Source organism: Xenopus tropicalis, chromosome 2, assembly GCF_000004195.4.
Source record: "Xenopus tropicalis strain Nigerian chromosome 2, UCB_Xtro_10.0, whole genome shotgun sequence".
NCBI lineage: Eukaryota > Metazoa > Chordata > Amphibia > Anura > Pipidae > Xenopus > Xenopus tropicalis.
Genome location: NC_030678.2, coordinates 139,028,243 through 139,055,113, shown reverse-complemented (window position 1 = coordinate 139,055,113; position 26,871 = coordinate 139,028,243). Strand labels below are relative to the sequence as shown.

The following is a 26,871-nucleotide window of genomic DNA, read 5'->3' as shown; positions in this document are numbered from 1 at the left end:
TTTCCACATAGAATCACCCTGCATAATGGACTCCTGCTAACAAAACAGTCACAACAAACGGCCAAGGGAGGAGCTAACTTGCAAGGCCCAAATATGGAATCAATCAGCAAAAGGTATGTTCACCCAACGCCAGTGTGGGTTATACCAGCCTTCCTGACTCTGTCTACTTTTTACAAGATGAGGTGGTAAAATACCAGCCAACTAACAACCCTACAACAATCGCAAATGATAGATAGGGAAGTGGAAGTGATCACCAGTACTTGTTTTAATATTGTGCTTGTATATAAACCATTCTTGGTGGCAGCTCAATAAGTTTTATTGCAGATTTCACTGAAGATGTGTTAAGCTAATGATAAAAAACTGCAATTCTTTGTTTTTTAAAAAGTCTTATTTGGTAAATAGCATTTATACAACTGGGAGATTACAGTTGTACATTATATTAAGTAATAAGGCATTTAACCTAAAGGTATCAGTGTAAAACAACTAAAAAATAAGTATACACCTCTATCATTGCATACTTGTTGAAAAATTGAAAGCTGTTATCCAGAAAGCTGTAAATTATGGGAAGGCTGTCTCCAATTTGAGCAGATAATTCTGTCCTTTTTCTCTGTAATAATAAAACAGTACCTTGTACTTAATCCTAACTAAATTACATGATTCCAAATTGGAGGCAAAACCAATCCTATTGGGTTTATTTAATGTTTAAATTATTTTTAGATTTAAGATATGGTGATCCAAATTATGGAAAGACCCCTTATCTCAATACCCCCAGATCCCAAGCATTGTGGATAATAGATCCTTTACCTGTAGATAAATGTATTTTTTTGTCTGTCTCTATGTATTCATATGCAATCAATGTAGCACCTTTTATAGGAAATAATTAACATTTTTCAGAAGCTTCCCAAATAAAAAAAACAGCAGAGTGAAAAAATTAGAGAAAAATAAAGATCCAAAAAGTAAATGTTATTGTGAAAAAGGAGGAAAATAAATAGGAGGCACAAGACTTAGTTTGAAGTCAAGACTAAATGCTAAAGAGTAAAGAAGGAAACAAAAGAAATAAATAAGAAGTGACCTATAGGAGGATTGGGAGAGGGTAAAAGAGAATGAGTTAAACATAAAAAGGGATTGAGTGACAGCAGCATCTCATCACCAAGGATCCGTGTCTGTATTTAAAGGCAGGAATTGCAGCAGACTATTGAAGGCAGCTCCCAGCTTTCCAGCAGCAGCAGCACAGCGGAGCGGAGCAGCACTACCATATACAGGTATAGTGACAGCTACCGTATCAATCTGGGGCTTCAGCAGCAGCAGCAGGAACATTAGCCTCCACTAGAATTCAGCAACCTTAACTCTTCCATTGCCCCAGCAAGCAACTGGACAACTTCTTAGCTTCTGCCATTCTAGATATACTAGGGACATTTGCTGAGAGCGTTGGTGTTACAGTTAACATATTATCTAAATGTTGTGGTGTATGTTCAGCAAAGGCTGTTAGGAAAGTCGTGCAGAAAAAAAAGACTTTTCCCAAATAGGAAAATACAATCTTGTCTTATGTTGTTTTCAAAAATGTAGGAATGTTTGTACTCTTCAACATTGTTAGAGCAAATGCAGACAGATTCAGTAAACACAAAGTAGATCATTTCTGCTAATTTCATACAAAACCTATTTTTGTATTAATGTACTAATTGTAATGGTTCCACCTTTTAACTGATGAGGTTGATCAGAAACAAATATATTTACAGAATATAATTCCTGATTAACTTTTTAAAGTATGGGGGTCAGTTAAACATAAACAGCATACCATATATTTGTATGCTAAATGTACTAGCCCTGAAAGATACTGCAATAACAGAAATATGTTAAAAAAATAGTTTCAGTTTAAGGAAAGCTGTAGGTATAAGAGGATAGAATACTTATTTTATTGAATTTTGATTTTTAGCTAGAAAACAGTGCAAATGGGCTGTTTGTCTATGGGAATGATAGGAGAGGCTATTTGAAGTAACTCTAATTTAATATTATATTTTAAAGATTTGGAAAGTCTAATATGTCCAGATGTACTAGAGCTGATTAAAACTAATCTAAAAAATAATCATTTTACATCTTAGTTAATTGAATAACCTTGCTACCATGATGGAATATTTGCTTAAGGAACTTGTCTTCATTTTGTTTTATCCTCTCTTCAGAAGTACAAGGCTTCTTTTACTCATCTTTCCTATATCTGCTCACTGAAACATATAGCCATGGAATATTTTTATTTATTAAATATGGATACATTTATACCGGTATAGGATCAATTATAAGGGATTCTTGGGACCTGGGAAGTTACGGTACTGTTTTATTTTTACAGAGAAAAAATAAATAATTTTTCAAAATTAGAATTATTTTCTTAGAATGGACTCTATGGGAGATGACCATCCCAGAACATAGAGCTTTCTAGATATTGCGTTTCTGGTTAAGGGATGCCATATCTGTTAATTTCTTAACTTTCTTAATTTCTTTAGAAGAAAGTTTAAAGGGCTTAATTAAAAAAAGTGATTGGGGTTTCTTTTGGTGCATGCCAAATTATGTTTAAATATGTTATTATGCCCCAGAATGCTCTCTAATATAGTTGATAGGTGAATAATATACAGAATAATGGCATGTTTTATAAAAAAAAGGGCACATTCTTAGGTTACTCTGCATTTGCAGGACTAAATATTGCTGCTTTGAACCCCAACTAGGGTATTTATTTCCAAGATGCATAAGACACCAAGTAATGTGCTCCCACATGTGTGAGTGTTAAAAGCAGGGAATCTTGAGAAATATGTAGAACATTAATAAAAATGCTAATCTATGGCCCCATCATTGAGGCAAATTGCTCACACTGATTGCATAAACCCATTTATGATATAACAAGAACCCCTAACAAACTCCAAGTTGGTTCATTTACACAAAACCACACAATCAAGAGCACTGGGCTTGTAATTCAACATTTTGTCTTGGATCTTGGAGACCAAGAGTGAGATGCAAGCACCTGCCAATGAGATACATGCCTTCTGGCACCCAGCCTTGTAATATTTTTAATACTTGATACCTATGTCTGATATTGATCTGGAAGACCAAACTTCAGCAGGGCAGCTACCAATTTAGCCTTCTGGGGGGAATATGTTAGTGCATTCCTAAGAACATGGGTTACACACTAAAGGGGACTATGGGAAGTCATCAGGAAGGTTAAGACAGCCATCCTGTGAATGGAGGCTTACACAAAATAAGAAGCTAGGAAAACAATGCAGACTTATTATAAGACATTTCCCCTTGATATTTCAATTAGAGGAAAACAAAGATCCAATTAAAATATAAAGACATATGACCCTAAAATCAATACCCACATCCAATGCTTCTGTTCATTGACATTAAGGGACATCGCATCAACTCACACTGGGAATCACAGTGTGTGGTGTGTTTTTCTTCATCTATAATGTACAGTATATTTCTAAAAATGCATGCATGTGTGTTTGTATGTATGCATGTACTGGCACCGTATCTGTGTGTCTGTTTAAGTGTAAATCGCTTCTATGTAAATCAACATTGTGTTACCAAGCTTATGGTGCTGCTGTTTATATACAACATAACAACTTGATAAATCCATTGAAGTAACCAATATCTCAGCTATTACGATATCACTTGTTGCAGTTATTCTAAGGGCTCATGAGGTAACTGAGATGCAGAAGTTGTATATGGGAATATATAAAAAATGGATAACAAAATAGGTCTCATGACACATAACTGTATATTTTGTACAATGACTATTATAAGAACTTACATTATAAAATAACATAATGTAAGGTTTTCCCATAACCATACTTACCCTTTATTTTCTCTGATTTTCAGATCCTGTGGCTGCACCCCAGAGCCAGTGAGAAGATGAAGAATTTGGCAGTTGGTCTAGCTGTTCTTATTTTGGTGGCAGTGAGAACATGCCGTGGAGGCTGTGGGGACTCACAAGGGGAGCAGGGATCAACTACACAGCTTAAGGTAGGGATACATCCCTATTACTGGATCCCAAAGGTCTGCTAATGTGCTAAAACTGCAGTTCCCATGGAAATACATTTGCTGTTAATTGACTAAAAAGCAATGCATTCCTTGTGATTTTTTAGCAATTTTTTGCCATTAACTAGATGGCAAAGTACAAGGTTTCCCCTGGTTTTTTTTTGCACAGAACAGCGCTTTTTTGGACAGATATAAGGGAGAGCTGTTTTAATTACAATATAGTTCAGTGATGAACCTCTGAACCTCTGACTAACTTGGCTGAAAATTCCAGAAACTAGATAGTCAGGTCAATATTACTATTTTTATATAGAGTGGATAAACCATAATGCAGACAAGGCAACTGTCATGGGTGTTCATGCTTAGATTAAACGGATACTGCTATCATTATATTATCCTTTTTTTTTTCTTTTTTAAATAACAGAACTCCAGACTGTTACCATAGCCATGTAAATGCTCTGAACTTGCTAACCATTAAAGTGATTAGCTGGCAATAATATTTAATGTTGATCATACAGATCAGAAATTAACTGATTTGGAGGAAACCTGTGCACAGAAGATGGTTTTTAAAATGAACCAGATAGTACAAAAAGAATCAGGGGTGGGATATGAAAATCCTATTATTACTTGTTTTTTAGTAGTACAGGTATGGGACCTGTTATCCAGAATGTTCGAGACCTGGGGTATTCTGGATAAGTGATCTTTCCATAATTTGGATCTCCATAACTTAAGTCTGCTAAAAATCATTTAAATATTGAATAAACCCAATAGGCTTGTATGTGCCTATTGGGTACTCCTAAATAGAAAATTGCCATTTTAAGATTTATGGGCCGCCTCCTAGGATCATAGGATTCACAGTGCACAAAAACAAGCCAAGGCACACATACATGCTAGGCCCCATCAGCCAATTAATGGACAGAGTTCTGCCTTTTGCTTCTGCCTGTTACAGTTAGAGCTGCATTATTTCTGGTCATGTGATCTCTGAGGGCGCACACAGGTCATCACTAAATGGTGGATCAAGGGTAAGGATGTAAAAGGGCAATATTTACTGATATATATTCCAGTTTGGTGAGATTGTTTAATAGGTCAGTTAACATAATATAAACTATCTGTTGGTTAAGTATTAATTCTGGGGGTATAGTTTTCCTTTAAGGTGCCTAGCGAAATTATAAAATGGACTCACTGAAGGGGAGCATGGACAACTTGTTAGGGAAATTTTGATTTACTGATATAGCTGAGGCAAGCCTTTGAAGAATATATATGAATTTTTAAAGGAAAACATTGAACATAATAGATGCATATACAGGTATGGGATCCAAAAAAAAAAAACAAGCTTCAAAGAAAGGTCATCTCCCATAGAGACCAGTTAAAACAAATTATTATTTTTTTTAATGATTCCCTGTTTCTCTGTAATAATAAAACAGTGTCTTGTACTTGATGGTAACTAAGCTGTATGAACCATATTGGTGGCGTAACAATCCTACTGTAAATGTGTTAAGTAGCTTTGAGATATATGAATCCAGATTATGAAAAAAAAACTCTTATCTAGAAAACCCCAGGATTCTGGATATTAGATCCCTTATCTGAACTTGTTCAATGTTTTTGTTTTTCAAAAATGTTATTTATTTTATAACGTGAAATTGTTACACTTGCTTTATATATACTGTAGTAGTTGAAATGGGTCTTACATTTTCCACTTAAAGCTTTAAGACAAAAATACATTGCTAATTGCTTATTAGGGTTGCAGATCATTGCAGCTATTGCAGATCGCAATCATTCTGCAACAGCTGTACCAGCCCAGGGCAACAAAATAGTAATACTGTTGCTGGGGGGTGGCTAACCAGAGTGTTTGAACCCTTCTTTGTCATTTAAGTGCCAGTATTTTTTTTTATCAGGTAGAGATATTTGCAACTGCTCTGTCATTTCCTTCAACAATCCCATAGTCCAGAAAAATCAGCAGTAACCTCCAAAGTATTATTTGGATTAAAGATTACTGCATAATTTCAACAGACTTTGAAAATATATTTTTGTCTACTGGGGCAGAGTGTTCATTCTTTCCTTTTTGTTTTGCTGGGTCATGTAATACTGACATAAAAAAAACTACTTTTCTAAACAGTAATGTACATAAAAAAGTTACCTATAGGTCGTGTTGACCATTTTTTTTACCAATAAGTTTGCTTCTGTAAGAAACTGTTACTACATCAAGTTAACTCAAAGGTGAACAATCCCTTTAAAGTTCCTAAACCTGACTGTTCTGCAACTTGACTGTCCCTTCTAAGCCTGCCCTGGCTTCTGTTACTAAAGGATTGCCACTGCACTGCTGCCCCCTCATAGAGGAACATGGGGAATAAGACAGGTAATAAAAAATCATTGGGCAAATAATTTTATGGCAAAATTATAAATAGCATGCAAAGATAATGTTATAATATATTTAAAATTAGTTTAATTTCTGGTGGCAGTATCTCTTTCAGTATCCAGTGCAGTTTTGGGCTGCAGTCCTTTAAGGGGACCTGTCACCCAGACATAGAAAACTGTATAATAAAAGTCCTCTACAAATCAAACATGAAAAGCAATTTCCTTAAAACATCCATACCTGTTATAAAGGTATTTAAAAATCACAGCTGTCAATCAAATATTGCCCAGCCCACCTCTATGCCTTCAGTATAGAGGCGGGGCATGCAATTAATTTCACTTTCCATTACATTTAAGTATGGCTTGGTATCACATTTACTTTTTGCTCCTCTCTCCAATATAAACTCAGTGTCACATATTTATACAATGGACTCATTGTGTCATTTTTCCCATGACATGTTGTTAATATAACAATATCAGGAGAAAGTTTGCCACATAGGTTATAGTGCTTTGGCTTTGTAACCTGCACCGCTTTATTCTTGTGAATTCAAATTGGAGAGATGCAGTGACAGTCAGAATTGGAGATTTATTGTGTAATCAAGTCACAGTGTAAAGTTGCACATGTGGCTTTGGTTTCTGCTTTTATGTTTTTGGGAAATATCTGTTGCTAGCACTTGCATTCTCTTCTTTTGTGGTATCTTCTCCTTAAGCCAGGGAGCCCCAAACTTTTTTACCCGTGAGCCACACTCAAATGTAAAAAGACTTGGGGAGTAACACAAGCATGAGAAATGTTCATGAGGGTGCCAAATAAGGGCTGTGATTGGCTATTTGGTAGCTCCTATGTGATCTGCCAGCCTAAATGATGATCTGTTTGGCAGTACAACTGGCAGCCTAAATGAGGATCTGTTTGGCAATACAACTGGCTCCTATGTGGACTGGCAGCCTAAATGAGGCTCTGTTTGGCAGTAGAACTGTTTTTTATGCAACCAAAACTTGCCTCCAATCCAGGAATTCAAAAATAAGCACCTGCTTTGAGGCCACTGGGAGCAACATCCAAGGGGTTGGTGATCAACATGACATTCAAGATTTTGAACTTAATCTTGAATTCAAGTTTTTTAAGTGCAAAAGGATAAAGAAAACATAATGTGCTTTTGTCTGTAAATGAGACTAATAAAACACTTAAAAAGAAAGAGCCTAGGGATATGGGTAGAAATCTCTAGCAGTACAAGGAATAGTGAGACCATAGCAAAATAGCATACAAAAATAATCATACAAATTATAGGTGGTTCATTACATGATATGAACATTTCATGTATCAAATACCAGGACTTCACTAGCTTGCCAGTTACCAAAAATAAAGAGGATATGGAAACACATTAGTGCATGCAACTGCAGAAAAACAAAGGTGGAAAGCTCAGTACTTGGACATGTAAATCCCCCACAAAAACATTTAATCAGTGAACAGCCTTTCTGAAATCTTTAAATACCTACCACTCCTGTTGTTCAAAGGTTAATTACAAGGCTGCAGCATCCCCTTAAGCACTCTAACCCACTCGGGCCCCATCTCTTAGGAAATGACTTGGCTAAGCATGCTCGTTTCTTCTCAACTCAGGTTACCAAACACACCCTCCAGTCTATCAGCCAATGAAGTGATGAAACTGCTAGTTTCCACAAAAACTCTGTTCTAGCTGTGTATTGTTTTTTTTCTCCTAATCTCCTGACATGAACTCAGCTTAACCATTACAGTGCACAATTCAAGAAGGACTTCTCATTAACTAAATTTCTGCCTGTGTAAGCCTGCATACTCCATTGCATGAACTTTACAGTGCCCATGTGCTCTTTGCAGATGTAAATGCCACTAAAGATGTATGTGAGGGAAATGGCGGCTTGGTAAAAGCAGCTGTTTATTTTAGGAAAATGTGATGGTGTTGGCCAGCGGAGGGGATATTTGCAGTACAAATTATGCCATTTGGGTGGGGGAGATGTGACCAACTTACATGGTACATGGTAGGTAAATGCAGGGTTTATGTAGCAGCTCCAGAGAAAAAAAAAGAACATAAGAAAGTCATAGCTAGGTCTGATTTATTATCCCTCGGTAAATTTAACTGAGCAGTTACCAAGTATTTTAGATTAACATCTATTTTCTGTACTTGAACAATTCCTGCCAGGTTGGAAAGTAATAGCCCTAATTCTTTCTGCACACATACAATACACATCTGAGAGTAAGAATTCTAATGCACATTAGTGCACAGTACTGCCGCTGAGCTGCACTATACAGTAATGCCTCAAAAGAAATTTAATATTTCTGTTAGAAATATTTCTTTTTTTTGTTAGAAAAACTTGCTGGGAAAGTAGACAATAACTGACAAAATTATCACTCAAGAACTCATCAGTTCTCTTTTACTAATGAGCACCTTAGCTACATTAATTAATCACTTTAGCTTTGATCAGCTAAAGTAGCCTAGTACAATAACAGCAAATATTCATTAGTAAATTAGGGATCCCTTACTCTGCTGTGTATCCTGTGCTACAGTTGCTTGATTTCTTGATGTTTCATAGCTCCTAGAATATTGGGTAAATTCGGAGCCAGCAAAAGAGTGGTGACACAGGTCCCCAGACTATGAACAGACATGGTTATTGGATTTAAGTATGAATCTGTTAGAATGGGTGAAAAACAAGAAGCATTTCTGAATCAACTGGAACAGCAAGGAATAGGTTACGAAATCAATCACTGCCGAGTGTCCACTCCTATTTCTAAAGAACATTTTTCTAAAAAGGCCCTAAGAGCTTTCAGTGCAGCAGTTCTGCTTGGATTACCTGTAGTTTTAATTGATTTCTGTCTCTTTTAAATGTCATCTTTGTAATGTTTTGCCATGATCTTATTACTAAGCTGCTTTGATTCTGAATTGCATTATTTCCCTGAGATTATAAAGTGGTGAATGTGTGGTATTTATCCAACAACATTTGCAAGCGAGTCATTTGTGGTTTTGCTTTCAACTTCTTTTTCTAGGTAATGTGCTGTAATGATGCTTTTAGCGGCACAAATTTTGCTACAAATTAGAGGCTCACATCTCTTTGTTTTACTACTTTTCATATGTTCCCCACCATCAATATTCACTGCATTATCTAGGTCACTAGATACAGCTCATTCACCTTTCTGTCGGTCCACTGTGAAAATTAGAGTCTATTCCTCCCTTTACAGTGATACATTTTATTAAATTTTGAATGATATACTGGACAGGACAAAGGACAATGCTACCACATTTATAGTTGACTTTATACCCATGATTTTGAATTGCAGTAACTACTAGAAATTTGCAATAGCACAGTGTTATGGGGGCTATATATCTGCATGTATGATGTGTGCTAACAGAACCGCATTTATTATATTTGGGAATATGAATAAATCTTGAAACCAGACCTGGGCTGTTATTCAAAGTAGGCCATAGCATTTCAAGTACACGGAGGCCTAAACAGCCCCCACAAGTCCTACAAATAGTGACTGTCTATGGCATCTTACAGCAGACCCTCAAAATCCACAGACTGCCAGCCTGCTTGAAACATGTCAACATGGGGACTTAGTTTCAAAACTCTCATTGTTAAAGTGATACTGACACTAAAAAATGACTCCTCAAAATATGAATGTACATAAAAAGTTGCCTATAGGTCATGTTGATTGATTTTCGCTGAGAGATTTGCTTTTGTAAATAATTGTTACTTGAAGTTCCTAAACCTGACTGTTTTGCCAACCTGACTGTCCCTTCTCAGCCTGTCAGTTATAGCTTCTAATGCTAACGGCCTCCTGCTGGACAAATATGGCAGCCCCCTTATAGGAGAACATGGGGGATCAGACAGGTAATATAAAAGCATTGGGTAAATACTTTTATGGCATAAATGAAGGTCATGCAAAGACAATGTTATGATAGATGTAAAAAAAGGTTTAATTTCTGGTGTCAGTATCTCTTTAAGGCTATGGTCCAGTTAAATCAGTGCTTCTAACAGAAACTGTCCATAGGTTGCATGAATGTGACCTTAGACTGTAAAGTCCACTGAGGCAGTGACCAATGTCAACAATGAATAATCACTGTAAAGCATGTTGGAATATGTTGGCACTATATAAATATAGGTATTGGATCCATTATCTGTAAACCCATAATCCACAAAGCTCCGTATTACAGGAAGGTCATCTGCCATAGACTCCATGTTAATCAAATAATAATAATAATACAGTATATACTCGAGTATAAGCCGATCCGAATATAAGCCGAGGTACCTAATTTTACCTAAGAAAACTGGAAAAACCAATTGACTCGAGTATAAGCCTAGGGTTTCGTGCGCAACGGATGCCAGACACATCCGTTGCCAGATGCCAGGTTTTATTGAATGTTTCCTAAACATTTGTGGAGGATTTTATTAACTTCCTTTCCTTGCTCATGCAAAATCATTTATGCTAGAGAGTCCTAGACACCTGTCAATGGCAGGAGCTTACAAAATGGGCTGCAGTGATGGAGTGGCACTTCCAAAACCTCCCAATGTAACACATGTAAAGTGATTACAACGTTGTAAAGTGAATACAACGTTTCTGACAGACTGCTTGGCCAGTGACATATGTGCAGCAAGCAGGGTCCAAATGCTCCTGTCTCCTATAATGTTTGTGTGATATTTACCCAACCTGTGCTTCATTCCTCTATAGTGTATGACTGGCACCTTTATAAGCACAAGTTCAGGGATGTCAAGACTTGACTGCTGTCAAGACTACTGATGACAGATCTTATTTTACTGAATATATCAAAGCTTGAATACCTCAAAGCTTGATTCCAGTCCTTGCTGAAGCAATGTTCTTTGTTACTGCTTGACTTGGACTGTTACAAACTTGAAACTATTATATCTGCCTTGACGTCTACCCGGACACTGGCTACTCCTTTTTACAATATTCCTTAAGCCTGTCTATGAGCCTTCAGGCTGACGTGAAACAGGAAGGGGTGCGAGCGCATCGCGTCACTCCTCCGTCTGCCTGCGTGCGTCCGGCCGGCTGGCGGTACAGTCTGCAGTCTGTGGGGGTGGGGGCGAGCATATCGCATCACTACCCCATCTGCGTGTGTGCTTCCGCGCCAGGCGTCCGGCGGTACAGTCTGGGGGGGTGCGAACGTATCGTATCACTACCCCGTCTGCGTGCATGCGTCCTGTCGGTAGCCCATCCGGCAATACAGTCTGCAGGCACAGTGGCGGGGGTGGGGGGGTGCGAGCGCATCGCGTCACTCCTACGTCTGCGTGCATGCGACTTTCCGGCGGTACAGTCTGGCGGGGGGAGGGGATTGCGCGCAACTGATGCCAGACACTTAACTTTGAAATCCATATACTCAAGTATAAGCCGAGGGTGACTTTTTCAGCACATTTTTGGTGCTGAAAAACTCGGCTTATACTCGAGTATATACGGTAATACAGTTTTAAGAAATTAATTCCTTTTTCTTTGTAATCATATACAGTACCTTGTACTTTGTCCCAACTAAGATATAATTAATTCTTTTTGGAAGCAAAACAATCCTACTGGGTTTAATATATGTTTCAATGATTTCTTTAATAGACTTAAGGTATGGAGATCCAAATTACAGAAAAATCCCTTATCCGGAAAACCTCAGGTCCCAAGCATTCTGGGTAACAAATCCCATACCTGTACAGAATAATAGTGTTGGGTTCACTTGATGGGGTTGATTATCTTTGCTGATGTCACAGTAAGGTTCACAGAGATGGCTGCACCTATTAGTTTCATAGTACACAGCGACAGATGCAGCTTTTAATAACACTGTCGCTTATAAATTAGTTTAAAACCATTGCAATGGTTTTAATATTTATTTAAAAGTTATTTAAAAAACCCTTTAAGCATTTAACCCCCTGATTTACCAGTGTAATGACCGTAAAAGAATACAGTTATAGAATTTTAAAATAATAATTAAAGGGGAACATCAGTTTAGGAATATGCTTAGACTAGAAGTTTCACACCTTCTGAATTGGACTTTGTGCCAACCCAAGACCCAACTGTCTTTTATCAGTGGAGATCTGCGACTCTGAAGATGCCAACAGAAGATGACCATCTGCAGCTTCCAATCTCACTGTGATACAATTCTAAACATAACAATTTCATATACTACCAAAGTGCTCAACAGTGAAAGGTTTTTCAGAAACACTTTGCAGCCAGTGACGTAAGGTTTCTCAGAAAATGTCTCCTCCACTTCCATTAGCCTGACAGTCTTTTGTGTTTGGTTTATTTAGTTATTTGTATGTATTTTATTCATCCCCGAGTAAGATGCTACTGAAGATAGACGAATGGAAAGCGAACAATATCGCTTCCTTCCACATAGATAAATAAGGAACTCTGCATATGGTACTTGGCTCTACTAGAGCAGTCTATAATATAACCCTGGCAAACACAGGAAATAGACATAAACAGTAGAAATACCAGTTCCTATATTCAGAGAAATGTTTATGTGCTAAACACATAATTCTAAGCTGAAATACAACATAAAAGTGAGGCTTTACATGGAAAATGTATAAAGGCAAGGAAAATGGTTGATAGTTTTATTTATAACCATATAATTTCCCTTCATATCCTAAATGTTCTATTTGTTTGTTGTACTGACAGTATTAGATGTATTAAACCTGGCAAATGTCATGTCAATATAAGAAATTATTATGGTTTAAAGTGTTTTGTTTGCTTATTTATTTTAGGGTATAAGCTGTATGATGTTGGAAATAGGAGATTTTGATGCTGATAATGCAACAAGCCCAAAATCCTCCTACCATTTAAGGTAGCGAATTGGAAGTCAGCATTGCCTTAGCAAGCATAGATTTGAAGTTCATACAGTCACCGCCTAACCAATCTGACATGGTAGAAAGATTTATAGGGCAAAGCAACAGAAAGCCCAATGGTTTGATATCTATTCTTTAGTGAAATGATATTATCATGTGGGAAGATAGCCCCTAACCAAGATGTTTGAATCTGACTGATTTATCAAATATTAAACAACATTTTGATATTTTCCCCATTTATCAGCACTTTCCTGACTGTCAAGAACAAAATGATACATTAAGGCAGATTTATTAAATTGTGAGCGAGGCAACTTCGGCGATTTCTGCAAATCGCTGCGCCGCGTATGCCATCCCACCGGCGATTTACATTTTAGCCAAGGTTTATTAACCGAGTAAGCAAAATGTAATGCAGGCCATATTATAGTTGAAAAAATATTGATGAGAGAAGTACATGCCCATGGAGAAAGCTGCATTGATTTCAAAGCAAAAATATAAAAACTTTTCATGAGAGAAAGTAATAAGGTTTGATAAGGAGATGTTACTTGAAGGTGTTGATGATTATGAGAAACATGGTTTAATATATTCTGAGGTTGGGATATAAGAGCCGAGATTCACTTTTCTTCTTTACTCCTCACCTTGCCTATTTTTCTCCTAAAAGAAAAGGGGTCATTTTATGTTACATATAGTTACTTAGTTATATAGGGTTGAAAAAAGACCAGAGTCCATCAAGTTCAATCCTTCCAAGTAAACCCAGCACACACAACCTATACTTACCAATCTATATTATCACGTGCTCATATTTTCTCTTTTTGCTTGGGTTTCTTATTTGTTTATGCGTTTCTCTACTTTCCAAAACACCCTCTTTCCTCTCCCCTATACTGTCCTTATCTTGTGGTACTCAAGATACTTAACTGCTTTCACCTTCTCCCCTTTTTACCTTCATATTTTCATACTCTCCCATCCTTCCTTTGATACGTCACTCTCACCCCTCAGAACTCTCTTTTGGCCAGTTCCTGCTCCTACACGGATTTCCCATATACTTCTCTTTATCCCCATTTGATGCCTCCTTCATCTATCTGCACTCTAATATCCACTTGGTTTTAATATCTCATTCACTGAATTCACATTCATTTTGTTACTCATCCCTTCTTGCTGCTTTTTTCTTTAAATAGTACATTTCCCTATCATCAGAAAAACCATCATGCTTGTGTTATTTTAGTTCTCTCTGGATACTTCTACAAGTTAGTTATTTTTGTGAGCTCTAATACTACTTGAATGCTAGGAAGGGGATCCCCCTCTAAAAGATGTATTAGATCTACCTGTCAATTAAAATCTGATGTAGAATATGATAAAGCTTATGTTACATTTTAATATTTATAATAGTTCTTCATTAAGCTTTCTAAATCTCCCTGGATTTGGGAGATTTGGGAATTATCCCAAAAATGATAAATTTTAATGATACAGTTTATGATCCAGATGATACAAAACATATTTAATTGTACATGTGCAAAAGTACACCTCAATTCCTGCCTCCTGAGCAAATAAGTATAGTGTTATGGAGATTTCTGACTTTTATATATGGAAAACCCACTGGAGCTGCAAATATAAACATATTTTAGATTGAAAGGCTAAAGAAGCATTAAGGCGACCCCTAAAACCATTTATGTTTAGAAAGCACTCATTCTAAGAACAATGGAAACAACCAGCTACAAGTAATCATTTGCAAGTGGATTTTGTGGCAATGATATTATTAAAATACTATGCTTTCCATTCTCAATTTTTTGACAAAATTTGTAAATTTATGGTGAATTGATGATCATAGCATATTGTTTACTTTTTCCTAATATGTATTAATACAATATTAGAGACTACAGTGATAAAGTAACTGCTTTAATTCTAAATATATGGAAATTTTCTAGAAATTGTCCTAAGGAAAATACCTTAGGCTACAGTCACACATAGCTGGTCAGCCTCAGCACGCACATAAAAGTAAACAGTGCTGGTGCTCAACACCCTTTTGGCTCCACCAATACCCACTTTGTGATACGGAATTAATATACACATGCAGATGATACTTCTATTGATACTTTATTCAGCTAACATATTTCAAGCTACAAGAGTCCTTTATGCAAGCAGCTAAGCAATGCTTGAATAAAGGGCTTTCATTGCCAGAAGCAATCTAGCCACTTCTATCAGTACTGAACAGCAAGTTTGTGAAAAATAAGAATGCAAAAAGTCATCATCACAGTAGTTATTTTAGCTTGGTAGAGTGAATATAAATAAAAAAAATACGGGATACAGATATATTTTGTATAAGCTGAAATATTTCACTTATCTCCCCTCCAGCGGTAAATGTGCTAAAATTACCTTAACCAAGCCATTCTGAAGCTAGATTGTAGGAGGCCAATTTGAAATAAAATTGCAGCTTATATTAAACACAGACACTGAGATTACTGCTGCTGCCTTCTGCCTAAACGCGACCGCACACAGGCCCTTTTATAACGTTGCGCCCCGTGCGTACTGACGTCACCCGTACACACGGGGCGCAACCAATGACAGGGCCTGGATTTTTTTTTTAAAGTAAAAATTGCGGCCCTGCCTACGGCACACCAGGCAACATCTCAGTGGTTGAAAAACGCTGCTATAAGCAACATACCTGCCCCTTTGACCATTGCTTTATGTGAGTAAAGACCTCAAATGATGTTATGACATGCAAATTTCGTCCCTCTACTTAATATGTCTCCAAAATGTATGTGGAACAGTGACCTTACAATGCTTATGTAAATCGGGGGCATACATAGTTACGTAGTTAAGTTGGGTTAAAAAGTCCATCAAGTTCAACCCCTACATATTTGGCAAACTTATATGGACCTATTTATACACTCTCATATATAAATTAAACATACCAATTCCTATACTAACTGTAGATTTTACAACCATATTGCATACAATTGCCTTTGATATTATGCTTGTTCAAGAAATTATCCAACAAGTCACTCTTGTGAGAAGGAAAGTTAATCTCAAGCTGCAGGCATACCTTCAGTTCTCTCAATAGTGCCCTTAAGTCTCCCCATATTTCACCTGTTCAGATGATCAGAACCCAAACATGAAGATAAAAAGCTGAGCTGTATAAAGAAAGTTCCCATAATGCTTCGCCCCTGCACCGAGACCCAGACCAAGTGTACATGCTCAGTTTGTAAGACTAAGGGGCTGATTTACTAAGACACGATTTCGAATCCAAATTGGAAAAATTCCGATTGGAAACGAACATTTTGCGATTTTTTCGTATTTTTTGTGATTTTTTCGGCGTCTTTACGATTTTTGCGTAAAAACGCGAGTTTTTCGGCGTCTTTACGATTTTTGCGTAAAAACGCGAGTTTTTCGGCGTCTTTACGATTTTTGCGTAAAAACGCGAGGTTTTCATAGCTATTACGAAAGTTGCGCAAAGTCGCGATTTTTTCGTAGCGTTAACACTTAAAAGGCGCTACGTTTCGCGCAAGTTTTAACGCTACGAAAAAATCGCGACTTTGCGCAACTTTCGTAATGGCTACGAAAAACTCGCGTTTTTACGCAAAAATCGTAAAGACGCAGAAAAACTCGCGTTTTTTATGCAAAAATCGTAAAGACGCCGAAAAACTCGCGTTTTTACGCAAAAATCGTAAAGACGCCGAAAAAATTGCAAAATTACCGATCATTACGAAAAAACCGCAATCGGACGCATTCGGCCCGTTCGTGGGTTAGTAAATGTGCCCCTATGAGTCAGCTTCCTGCTGATTGGCTCTGATCCACATTCCTATGGGGGGGGAGTGAGTTCTTAGCATTCTTGAGGGAGGGGGGAGTAGGAGAGGGGAGAGAGCAGAGAGCTGCGTGTCTCTGGCACATGAATTACAGACACAATAAATCTTTTGACAGAGAAGTCAGTGCAGCAACTTTAAAGACATCAACACAATCTGCCTGCATTCCACAACCTCTCTGCCCTCACCATGAAAACCCTACGCTGCTTCAAATGAAAGTTCCGTTCCTCCAATCTAAAGGGGTGGCCTCTGGTGCGCTGGTCGTTTTTATGGGAAACAAAATCCCAAGCTATCTGTCTATGATGTACTCTAATGTACTTGTAAAGAGTCCCATTGTAACTGTACAAGTTTGAATGTAGCCACAGCCATTCCATTTAGTGTCTGATTTCAAAATAATTTTACCTGATTATGTAAAAAAACTATTTTTTGTGCAGGTTGGGGTGTATAGCTTGTGTAGTGCCCTGTCTGTTTCTGTCAGAAAGGAAAAAGCGTAAATCCAATGGTGTAAGTGCATATTTTATGAGAACATTTAAAGAAAGTCCATATTACCAAAATGAATAAGAGAATAAAAAGGTCAACTTTTTTAAAAAAATACCAATTCTAAAGTAATTTTTTGCACCTTGATAAGGCTGCTTACCATTCAGGATGGTATTACCTGATAGGTTTGCTAGTTAGACACACTTAAGGGTAAGTTAGCAAAGCTGTAATCCTTACAATTGCAAAACATTTTGATGCCTTCAAAGGCCAGTTACATCAGGAAGTGTAAATAGCCTAAATGGATTTGCACAAACTGCATGCTTAGTTAGTCCTTCAAAAAACAGAAAACATCTAAATTATTTGTTAGATTATTTGAATTTTATTATTTTATGTTTTTTTTATAAACAAAAGGAATTCTGGGAATGAATTCCAAACTCCTAAAAAAAATCCCATTTACATGGGTTTTTACCATAGGCTAAAGCTCAACCACTGGGTTTTAAAGCAGAAGCCAGAAAATCCTCCACTACACTGATTAACCTCAAGAAAGGCGAAACCGGTCTGTAATTTGGAATCTAATCAGCTATTATCCTGGCTTCTGCTTTAAAACCCTGCTTTTTAGGAATTTGAAATTCATTTCCTGAATTCCTTTTGTTTATTTGTATCTGTATGAGGCAGTCTCCTCAACCTTAATGATTTGATGGTTTATGTATGTGAGTGGATAGAGAGGTCAGTATGGGTCTGTATGTGAGTGTATAGATCGGTCAGTATGGGTCTGTATGTGAGTGTATAGATAGGTCAGTATGGGTCTGTATGTGAGTGTATTGATAGGTCAGTATGGGTCTGTATGTGAGTGTATAGATAGGTCAGTATGGGTCTGTATGTGAGTGGATAGATAGGTCAGTATGGGTCTGTATGTGAGTGTATAGATAGGTCAGTATGGGTCTGTATGTGAGTGTATAGATAGGTCAGTATGGGTCTGTATGTGAGTGTATAGATAGGTCAGTATGGGTTTATGCATGTGAGTGGATAGATAGGTCAGTATGGGTTTATGTATGTGAGTGGATAGAGAGGTCAGTATGGGTTTATGTATGTGAGTGTATAGATCGGTCAGTATGGGTTTATGTGTGTGAGTGTATAGATCGGTCAGTATGGGTTTATGTATGTGAGTGGATCGATAGGTCAGTATGGGTTTATGTATGTGAGTGGATAGAGAGGTCAGTATGGGTCTGTATGTGAGTGTATAGATCGGTCAGTATGGGTTTATGTGTGCTGGGTTCACTTGGAAGGTTTGAACTTCATGGACTCTGGGCTTTTTTCAACCCTATGTAACTATGTATTCTGAATAGACAGCAATTAATTTTTGTCAAGTGATGGACCCCCCTGGGAATTGGACACAGTGCAGCAAACAATAGCCATGCCCACTTTTCAATGTCATGCCTATTTTTTTAAAGCCATAGGGCTAGATTCAATTTAATGAGAAAAAGTTATCTTATGGTCTATCATGTGAAGACTCATGGACAAGATTCAATTTGAGGAGAAAAATATTTTTCCAAATTCAGTTCCAGTTTTTTCCAACAGACTTCAATAGAGTTTTCACATGATAAAATGTGATAAATTTGCATTGGATCTCAAACTGAATCTCGTCAATGAGTTTTCATGTGATAAACCTTTTTCTCACTGACTTTAATCTGGCCCAAACCCGCTAAAGCCACACTCACTCTCAAAGTGTAGCTTTTTGTACAGTGGCTAAAACAGCCCAAAAAAAGATTTAGGTATTGTAGCCCACTTTAGGACGGTGCTGCTACTTTGTCCATCCAATGGTGTACTTTTGGCGCTACAGGAGCCCTGAGCCCCGGCTTACTATGGGGGAACAGGTATACTTTCCTGAATGGCGTGCCTCCACCCAGGGTAAGTATAGGTAGAACTAGAACACCCCTCCCTGGGAACTTCTGTAATGTCCTCCTTGGACAGGGACTCCCTGCAACTCCCGGTAACTTGCCCCTCCCTTGGGGTAGCTGCTTACCAGGCAGTTGAGGATCCTCTTTGTAGGAAGAGACAAGACACTGGCTGTGATGTTGAACCAGATGAACTTGCTTTATTGATGACAGGCAGGACTTCCAGGTTACAGTACATGAACAGTTACAGTGACACTTCTCCTTTAACTACTCTCTTAGAGAACCTCTCTCAAAGGGCTACCCATGGTACTCCCGCCAAGTGATCCTATCTAGGAGCTCCCCCCAGTACTCTCGCCAAGAGACCCTCTCTTAGGGCTCACGCCTAAGTAACATTGATTAGAAATGTCCCGGTATGGTCACCTAACTAGCCACTACATGCCCTGAACTCCAGCCATGAGTGCTGGGGGGTCTTAACCCCTCTGGCTCCTGGTGGGGCGATCTCTGCCCGTCTAAATACCCTGCCTGTCACCCCTAGAGTGACCTATTACCAAACTCTCCTAACTAGAACACAAGCCTGTTGTACACCTCTTACAGAGGCAGTCCCAGGACTAAGACTTGCTGAACATGAAAGTCATCCCTTTTTATACTTTAAGCACAGCGTCATCTAGTGGTTGCTGTTAACTTGCAGGGGAAACTCCCTTTTAGCACGAAAACATCTAGGACCACCTTTAGGTGTCCAAATCCCATGAGGCCACCCTCTAGTGCCTGCCTAAATGGGAACCCACCTAAGGGGCCCAAATCTGGGGATCCCTACAGTATTTAAAGTATGTGGTGTACAATGAGCACATCAGTTACTTTTTTTTTTAATTGCTTTTATTTGGATTTGTAAAGTGCCCTAAGCAGGTGCCTCTTCTGCCTACCCTTATTTCCGGACCTGATTTTAGCCACTCCACTCTGCAAAATGCAAAAGTTAGCATATTGAAATTGCGACACATTCAGTTAGTCATTTACATTTTTACTAAGCCACTTACACCTTCACATATAACTCACTACATAAAAAGTGCACAGACCTTCTCCTCCTCCAGTTTGTTTTACGATTGACACTATGGTTGATAAAGAGGTGGAAAATAGCTTTTTGAATATTTTAATGCTTTCTCATAATCATCTTCCAGTCACTCATGCAAACCACTGCTGAATTGCTAGAATAAACTGGGTCCTAGCAACCAAATAGCTGCTGAAATACCAAACTGTAGAGCTCCTGAACAGAAAAAAAAAAAAATTAAGAAAAGATTAAAATTTAGATCAGAATATCGCTGCCTTCATCATTCAGAAAATTAATTTAAATATAGCTACTACTTTAATGTATTTTATATACTTCTATTTAAACCAAGTTTACTTTTTTACAGAGAAGTTCAGATATTTACAAGCTTCCAGCTTCCCTACTGAAGAGATTCTACGATGATGATTCATTTGTTGGGCTTATGGGCAAAAGAAATTCTGGTATGTTAATTTTGCTGCTTATATATTGATAAACTTCTATCTATATAACCCTAATGTTTCAAATTCTCTCTACATGTTTTGACACATTTACACAAAATGCACATTCTACTGTTTTAAAGTTATAGGGGTGATATATAAAAGGTGCCTGTTGTATCCCATAGCAACCAGCATGTTTTAATGGTGATATGTTCTGAAAACAAACAGCTGATTAGTTGCTTTGCTTTACCAGATCTGCTGTAAACATCACCTCAGGTGGAATTTATAGAGATGTGTGGGTAACTTTAGGAGACTAACTTTCCATTTTTTAAGCAGATTTTAATCTATTTTAGTGCAGGAGAAGGAAATATCACTCTTTTCAATCTCCAGCACCCCTGGCCTGATCCAAGGAGGAAAAGGGTCCTGATCATCATGTTTCATCTACTGAGCCTTTAAAAGAACATTAATGAACACTAAAGAGTTTTCCTTCAGTGCAGATTATATGGAATAACTACACTGCTATAGATGCTAGGCACAGCCCCATAACATGAACTACTAGGCCATGCTCCCTTCTTGCAGATTAGAAAAGGTAAAAAAAAATTGGGCACCTATAGGAGTTGATAAAGAAGATCCTCGCAATCATTCCAAGGAGTCAATAGAAGGCAAAATAAAACTGCAAGTTGAGCCAGGAATATATTTGTTGATAATAGGGTAAATAAAGCAAAAGGAAAATAATTATGAATACATCTCTTGATATAGGCATTAGAAAAGTCTTTAAAGAAATTATAAAGTGAAGAAATGGTTGTTTCCCAATGGCTTGGTAGGAGTGCAATCAACACCTCTCTCTTACAAAGATACAATTAGGTGCCAGTGGCTCTTATCCATAGAGATAATTTACAATAGATAGTAAAGTGATCCCTTCTCCTCAACATTGCTAAGGTGCTTGCTTGAGTTACCTTAGGGCTCAAAGATTTCTATTGGGGCCTTCTGCTCCAAGCTCCCCAGAACATCAACCACTGTAGTTGGGTGAAGGCCAAAGAGATCAAGCCATGTGCCTTACAAAGGAGGGCCAGAATAGACATATGACTGACATCTGTCAGCCTTAGGCCCACATATGAGCTGTGGACAATCAGGCTGATTTATAGCACCCAATCAGCAATTAGTTTTGAACAGGCTACTATAATTTAGAAAATGAAAGCAAATACTTGATTGGTTGCTACTGGCAACTGTACTTGTCCAAGTTAGCACATCCCAGTGCAGGTGGCAATGTTTGGCGTGCATGCGCATGAACCTCACTTAGGAGCGGTGGATGAGACTCACCCTCCTGCATTACACATATGTGCTTAATGAATGAGTTGTGACACTTGCTCATTATGCACATGTGTGTGCAGCAACTTGGCTGCCCGCACTGAGGGTGTGGGTAGCCTAGCACTTGTGGGGCTATTTTTTCAAAAAAAACTATTGCTTCTACCAAGCCAAGTGCAGGCTCTATTAGCCCACACCTCTGGAGGGGGAAACAATATGGGGGTGATAGGTGCCCTTTAAAAAATAATAATATAAAAATGATTATATCCTCGTTGTGGAACAGCACATTTGATATTAATATAATTCTATTTTGTTTATTTATAAAGAAGTAAATGAGCTTGTAGTGCTGTGTAACAAGGCATATAATTACTAACTACATTTTTGCATAATAGATGATAACAAAAGCAACCAATTACCAGCCTTCTATGGGAAAACAGTGGGATCTCTTATATTATTTAGCAGCTATTGCAGCATTTAGTTTTTTGCTTGATTGTAATAAAATATTTTGCTTCTCTCTAGATTTCAAGGAATTCCCTTCTCTGCCTTTAAAACGTAAGCTCTCATTCACGTTCTATTATATAAGAATTTACAATTTACAAAAACAGAAAAAGCATGTATTGACCGGCCTGACACAGTACCAGAGAATGTCCCAGTTGGCCCTTTTTATTTCCACAGGACAATACGATGACAATTAGACTTAACATTAGTTACTAGAGCTGTGCCACTCAAGGATTGTAAAAATTGTAATCACAATATTTCCGAATTCAAGTTTTCTGAAATAAAATTAATAATAAAATTAATTAATAATAAACATTTAGCAACTGAAAAAAAATCTTGAAATTTCAAATGAAAAATTTAGCTAGCTAAAACCTGTTGAAACATTCAAGCTATTTTACAAGTTTTCTTTTTTTTATAATTCATGGAATAATGTGATATTTAAAGGACAATGAAAGGTTAACATAAATTAAAAGTAAGTCTAAAGGCATTCTTTTTAAGTACTTACTGCATATCTAAATTCCCAGATCCCTGCTTGCTTCTCTGAGATATGGTGCTGGCAGCCTACAGCAGTGTGAAGACTACAGTGACATCACTGAAATCTCTCTCCCCTTCCTTTAGGCTGCCAGCGGCAGCCTTCCTATTCTCTGAGCATGTGTGTAACTTGATCCTGTCTCCTGTTCTGAGCTACACATGCCCACCAGCCAATCAGAAGCGGATCTGGCAGAGGGGAGGGGGGAGGGAATGAAACACATGTGCAGTATGAAGCAAGGAGGGAAAGGAAGGGAGAATACCTTTTAGAGATGGCTGCCTGTTCTAGAAAATGTGAAGTAAGTGTGACTGAGTAAATATTTGATTAGGTAAACCAAAAGTGTGGTGTTTTTACTAAACAATAGGAGGACTATTGGGCAGTATGCTTTTTACATTTTGACTTGCATTCTTCTTTAAGGGGGTTCAAGGAGTCCGTAACTGCCATGAGTAACCTTTTAGGTGAAACAGGAGAGCCTCGCCAACCCGAGTATTCACTGACACCCTTTTGGGTCCCCTGCAGTAGGACTGACAAAGATTCCTCACGGCCAAGGTTAATTCCAGAAATACGGTACAGTGGGGATCAGGCAGAGGCAAGGTCAGAGTCAGGCAAAGGTTAGTGGCAGGCAGCGAAGAATCGTAGTCAAAAAGTCAGGCAAGGAGTCAAAACCAGAGAATCAATCAATACAAATTTCAAATTCAAATTTGGCGCCAAAATAACATAATGCAGTCATCTGCACTGTGCTTCACCAAACGCCTGTCCCGACCCCATGGTCAGCTCTTACAGTATTAATCAGTGCTGTATTTATAAGGTGCATGCTGGGGTGGCACATAGGCCATAAAGTGACTGTTTTAATCTATTTTCTAGGAGAAATGAATGATTTTTTTGTTGGTTTAATGGGAAAAAGGAATTTACAAACAGGTATGTTACTGTTTTTGATACATTTTCTTTTTGCTGCAGTCTGAAAAAGATATTACTTACATGCTAATGGCTATGGGGTGCCGTTTGTCCAAAGTACATTTTGCCTACAAAAATACATTCTATAAACAAAGAACAATCCCCAGTACACAGAATAAATGTGTGGCAATATACATATAACCAATACTCTTACAGCTTTAATTAAAAGAAAACAAATATTAATAAAATAACCCTAGCCAGATTTATCAATTCAATCCAAGAAGGACAAAGGGAAAACTTAAAATAAATTAGTCATATAACAAATAGGAAGTGCCTCCCCCTCCCCTTATGACTAAAGCACAGGTGTACACTGCCATTACATTGGGGAAAGCACAGGTCCTTGCGCTCCTAAAGTGCAAAGACATGTGTCCACCAGCACTTGCCTTTAACCTTTAGGGGGGCTGCCTTCAGCAGGGGTCTAGGTGTTACGCGGTGCTAGAAGGCCGAGCATAACAACAGTTCCATTTCATACAGCAGTGCGCGTGGCATCACTTCCACATCCTGGTGGCAGTGGACCTAAATACAGCCCTGCATGTGCCTCTTTTTCATACTTTGCACGCAGCCCTTACAAAAAAAGAGATAATGTAAATTAATTAGCTCAACTCCCTAAGAAGTTTGCAGAAACCACCAGGAAAGTGATATAATATTTATGCTTTCTATTTGTACTGTACTGTTTGTACTGATGCTTTATGATCAAATGACCACTTCATTAGCTGCTCTGTGGTCAAACAGTATGTCCAAGCACAACATCACTATATTTCTAAACTTGTGTAGCCCTGTGTAGGACATGTTGTTATTCACACTATGCTCTTTTTAAAGTAAATCTTCCATATCTTTTTTATCCATCTTTCTTTTTAGGGAATCCCACTGAGGAAGAAAATGAAGCCCGACCAGACACCAGATACTCAACAAAATGTAGAATGAAGTAAGAAGAATTTAAATATAATCAGATATATCATGAAACAATTTTGGCAAGAGTTAATATATCCACTTATCTTAGCAGCCAATTTTACCTTTTTTTGCACTTTACACACTGCATTGTAAATGAGCCCTTATTACTTTAAAAATTGCCATTGTTCTTCCTCTGCCTTCTCCTTTCATAATTTTCTGAAAAACCTTTAAAAATAATAGTAACTAAAATAAAAGCAATATTTTAGCTCAAAATGAACCTTCTCACATACCCTCAATGGACTGTCCATGCCGCTTGGCTCACACAATGATGCTGCAAGAAGACCCAGAGCATTTCAGATTGTGCTTGTTACCATATACACCATATTCCTGGTAGCACTGAACAGAAACCGCTCTTAATAGTTTTTTCCTAAGTGATTTCTTTTGAGGGGGCAGCAAATTGTATGTGTACTCACTGTCATTTGCGCTCGATTGCAGGCACCTGCGTTTCTGGCATCCTACAGCCCAGTTAGGCCCCATAGTGACAATATTTCACAGCTTATGCCTTTATTTTTATAGGATTCCATACAAACAGGCCTATTTCTTGTTTAACCCTTTAGATGCCAAGGCTCTTTGATCTTAACACAGTAAACACACTGTGAGGTACAGTCCAAAAGGCAGTTTAGCTTGCAATCATGTTTTTTTCCCACCTTGCACTGGTTTGTGACAAAATTCTAGCACACAAAGGGAACCCAGGAGCAGCCAGCTGGTCAGGATGTGGCAGTAGCTCCATGGTTGCTCCATGTCAATGGGTGTCACAGCAATCAGTTCAGAACAGTAGGGCAGAAAGGACTGAGTGGCACCAATCACAGCTATAGGGAGAAGTAAGGAGCACATTTTTATGCAAGTACCTTTAATAAATGAGGTTTAATATGTAACTCACTGTGAGGAAAAGTGCGGGAGCACCATTTGCGCTTGTGGACATCAATGATCTCTAGAGTCTGTGATGTTGGCACAGTGCCAATTGCTGCAGCAGCCACAAAGTATAACAAGCTTACATATTTATTTTTTATTAAATACAGCTTTGTGGCTGTCACCTTGATTGGGTGTGGTCAAGGGGAGTGGTGAAAAATGTACGTGTGGCTTAAACTAAAATTTGCACGGCAAGCTTCATCTGCTGGAATTTTATAAGAGTCCCCAGTTTCACTTTAAAAAATCTGGTAATCTTAAATTAAAGGGTTTTTGATTATGTGCTGTCTGGGACACAGGCTCTCTTCCCAAAAAGTTACACACTGTTTTCATGCAGAAGTTGAGAATTTTTAGTAAGACAAAAGTATTCCTATTTTGTTGTTTTTTAGGTAAAAAGGCTGTTATAATTATAATGAATTTGAAAACAGAATCTGCCTCCAGACAATTATATATAACAGTTCTATTCTCTTCATACAGGTTTAGGATGTAGTGATCATCTTCTCAACCATTCTTCAGACTTCAAATACCAACCAAGTTGAATTTCTTCTTTTGTACCAAGGATACAAAACCCACCTGTATTGCAATATCTCACAAGATCTTCACAATATAAAATGTCCAGCCATACCCGCATTGATCATTACAACATGATGGATTAAACAGGAATGAAAAATGGAACCATACCCCACAGATTCTCTGACATTCACATCTATCTAAGATATTTTATCAGATTTCCAGTCATTTTCTTATATCTAGCTTAATGATCTAGCTCAATCTGATCTGCACTTATTATATCAGGTGCTTACTGAGGGGTAATTAGGATAAAGGCACAACAATATTCATTGGCATTAAAACCCACAGTAACCAATTAGGCGTTTGAACTTGTTCATTGATTACTCTTTTTATTCAA

At 37.8% G+C, this 26,871-nt stretch overlaps 1 protein-coding gene across 1 annotated transcript; it reads left to right on the top strand.

Moving 5' to 3' along the window:
• The first annotated feature begins 1,197 nt into the window (after nt 1-1,197).
• Nucleotides 1,198-26,871, top strand: tac3 (tachykinin precursor 3). The gene is given in 7 exon segments (NM_001267891.2): nt 1,198-1,262; nt 3,865-4,008; nt 20,752-20,845; nt 22,646-22,678; nt 24,018-24,071; nt 24,966-25,032; nt 26,442-26,871. Coding segments are annotated over 6 exon segments (372 nt in total). The 5' UTR covers nt 1,198-1,262; nt 3,865-3,897; the 3' UTR covers nt 26,455-26,871.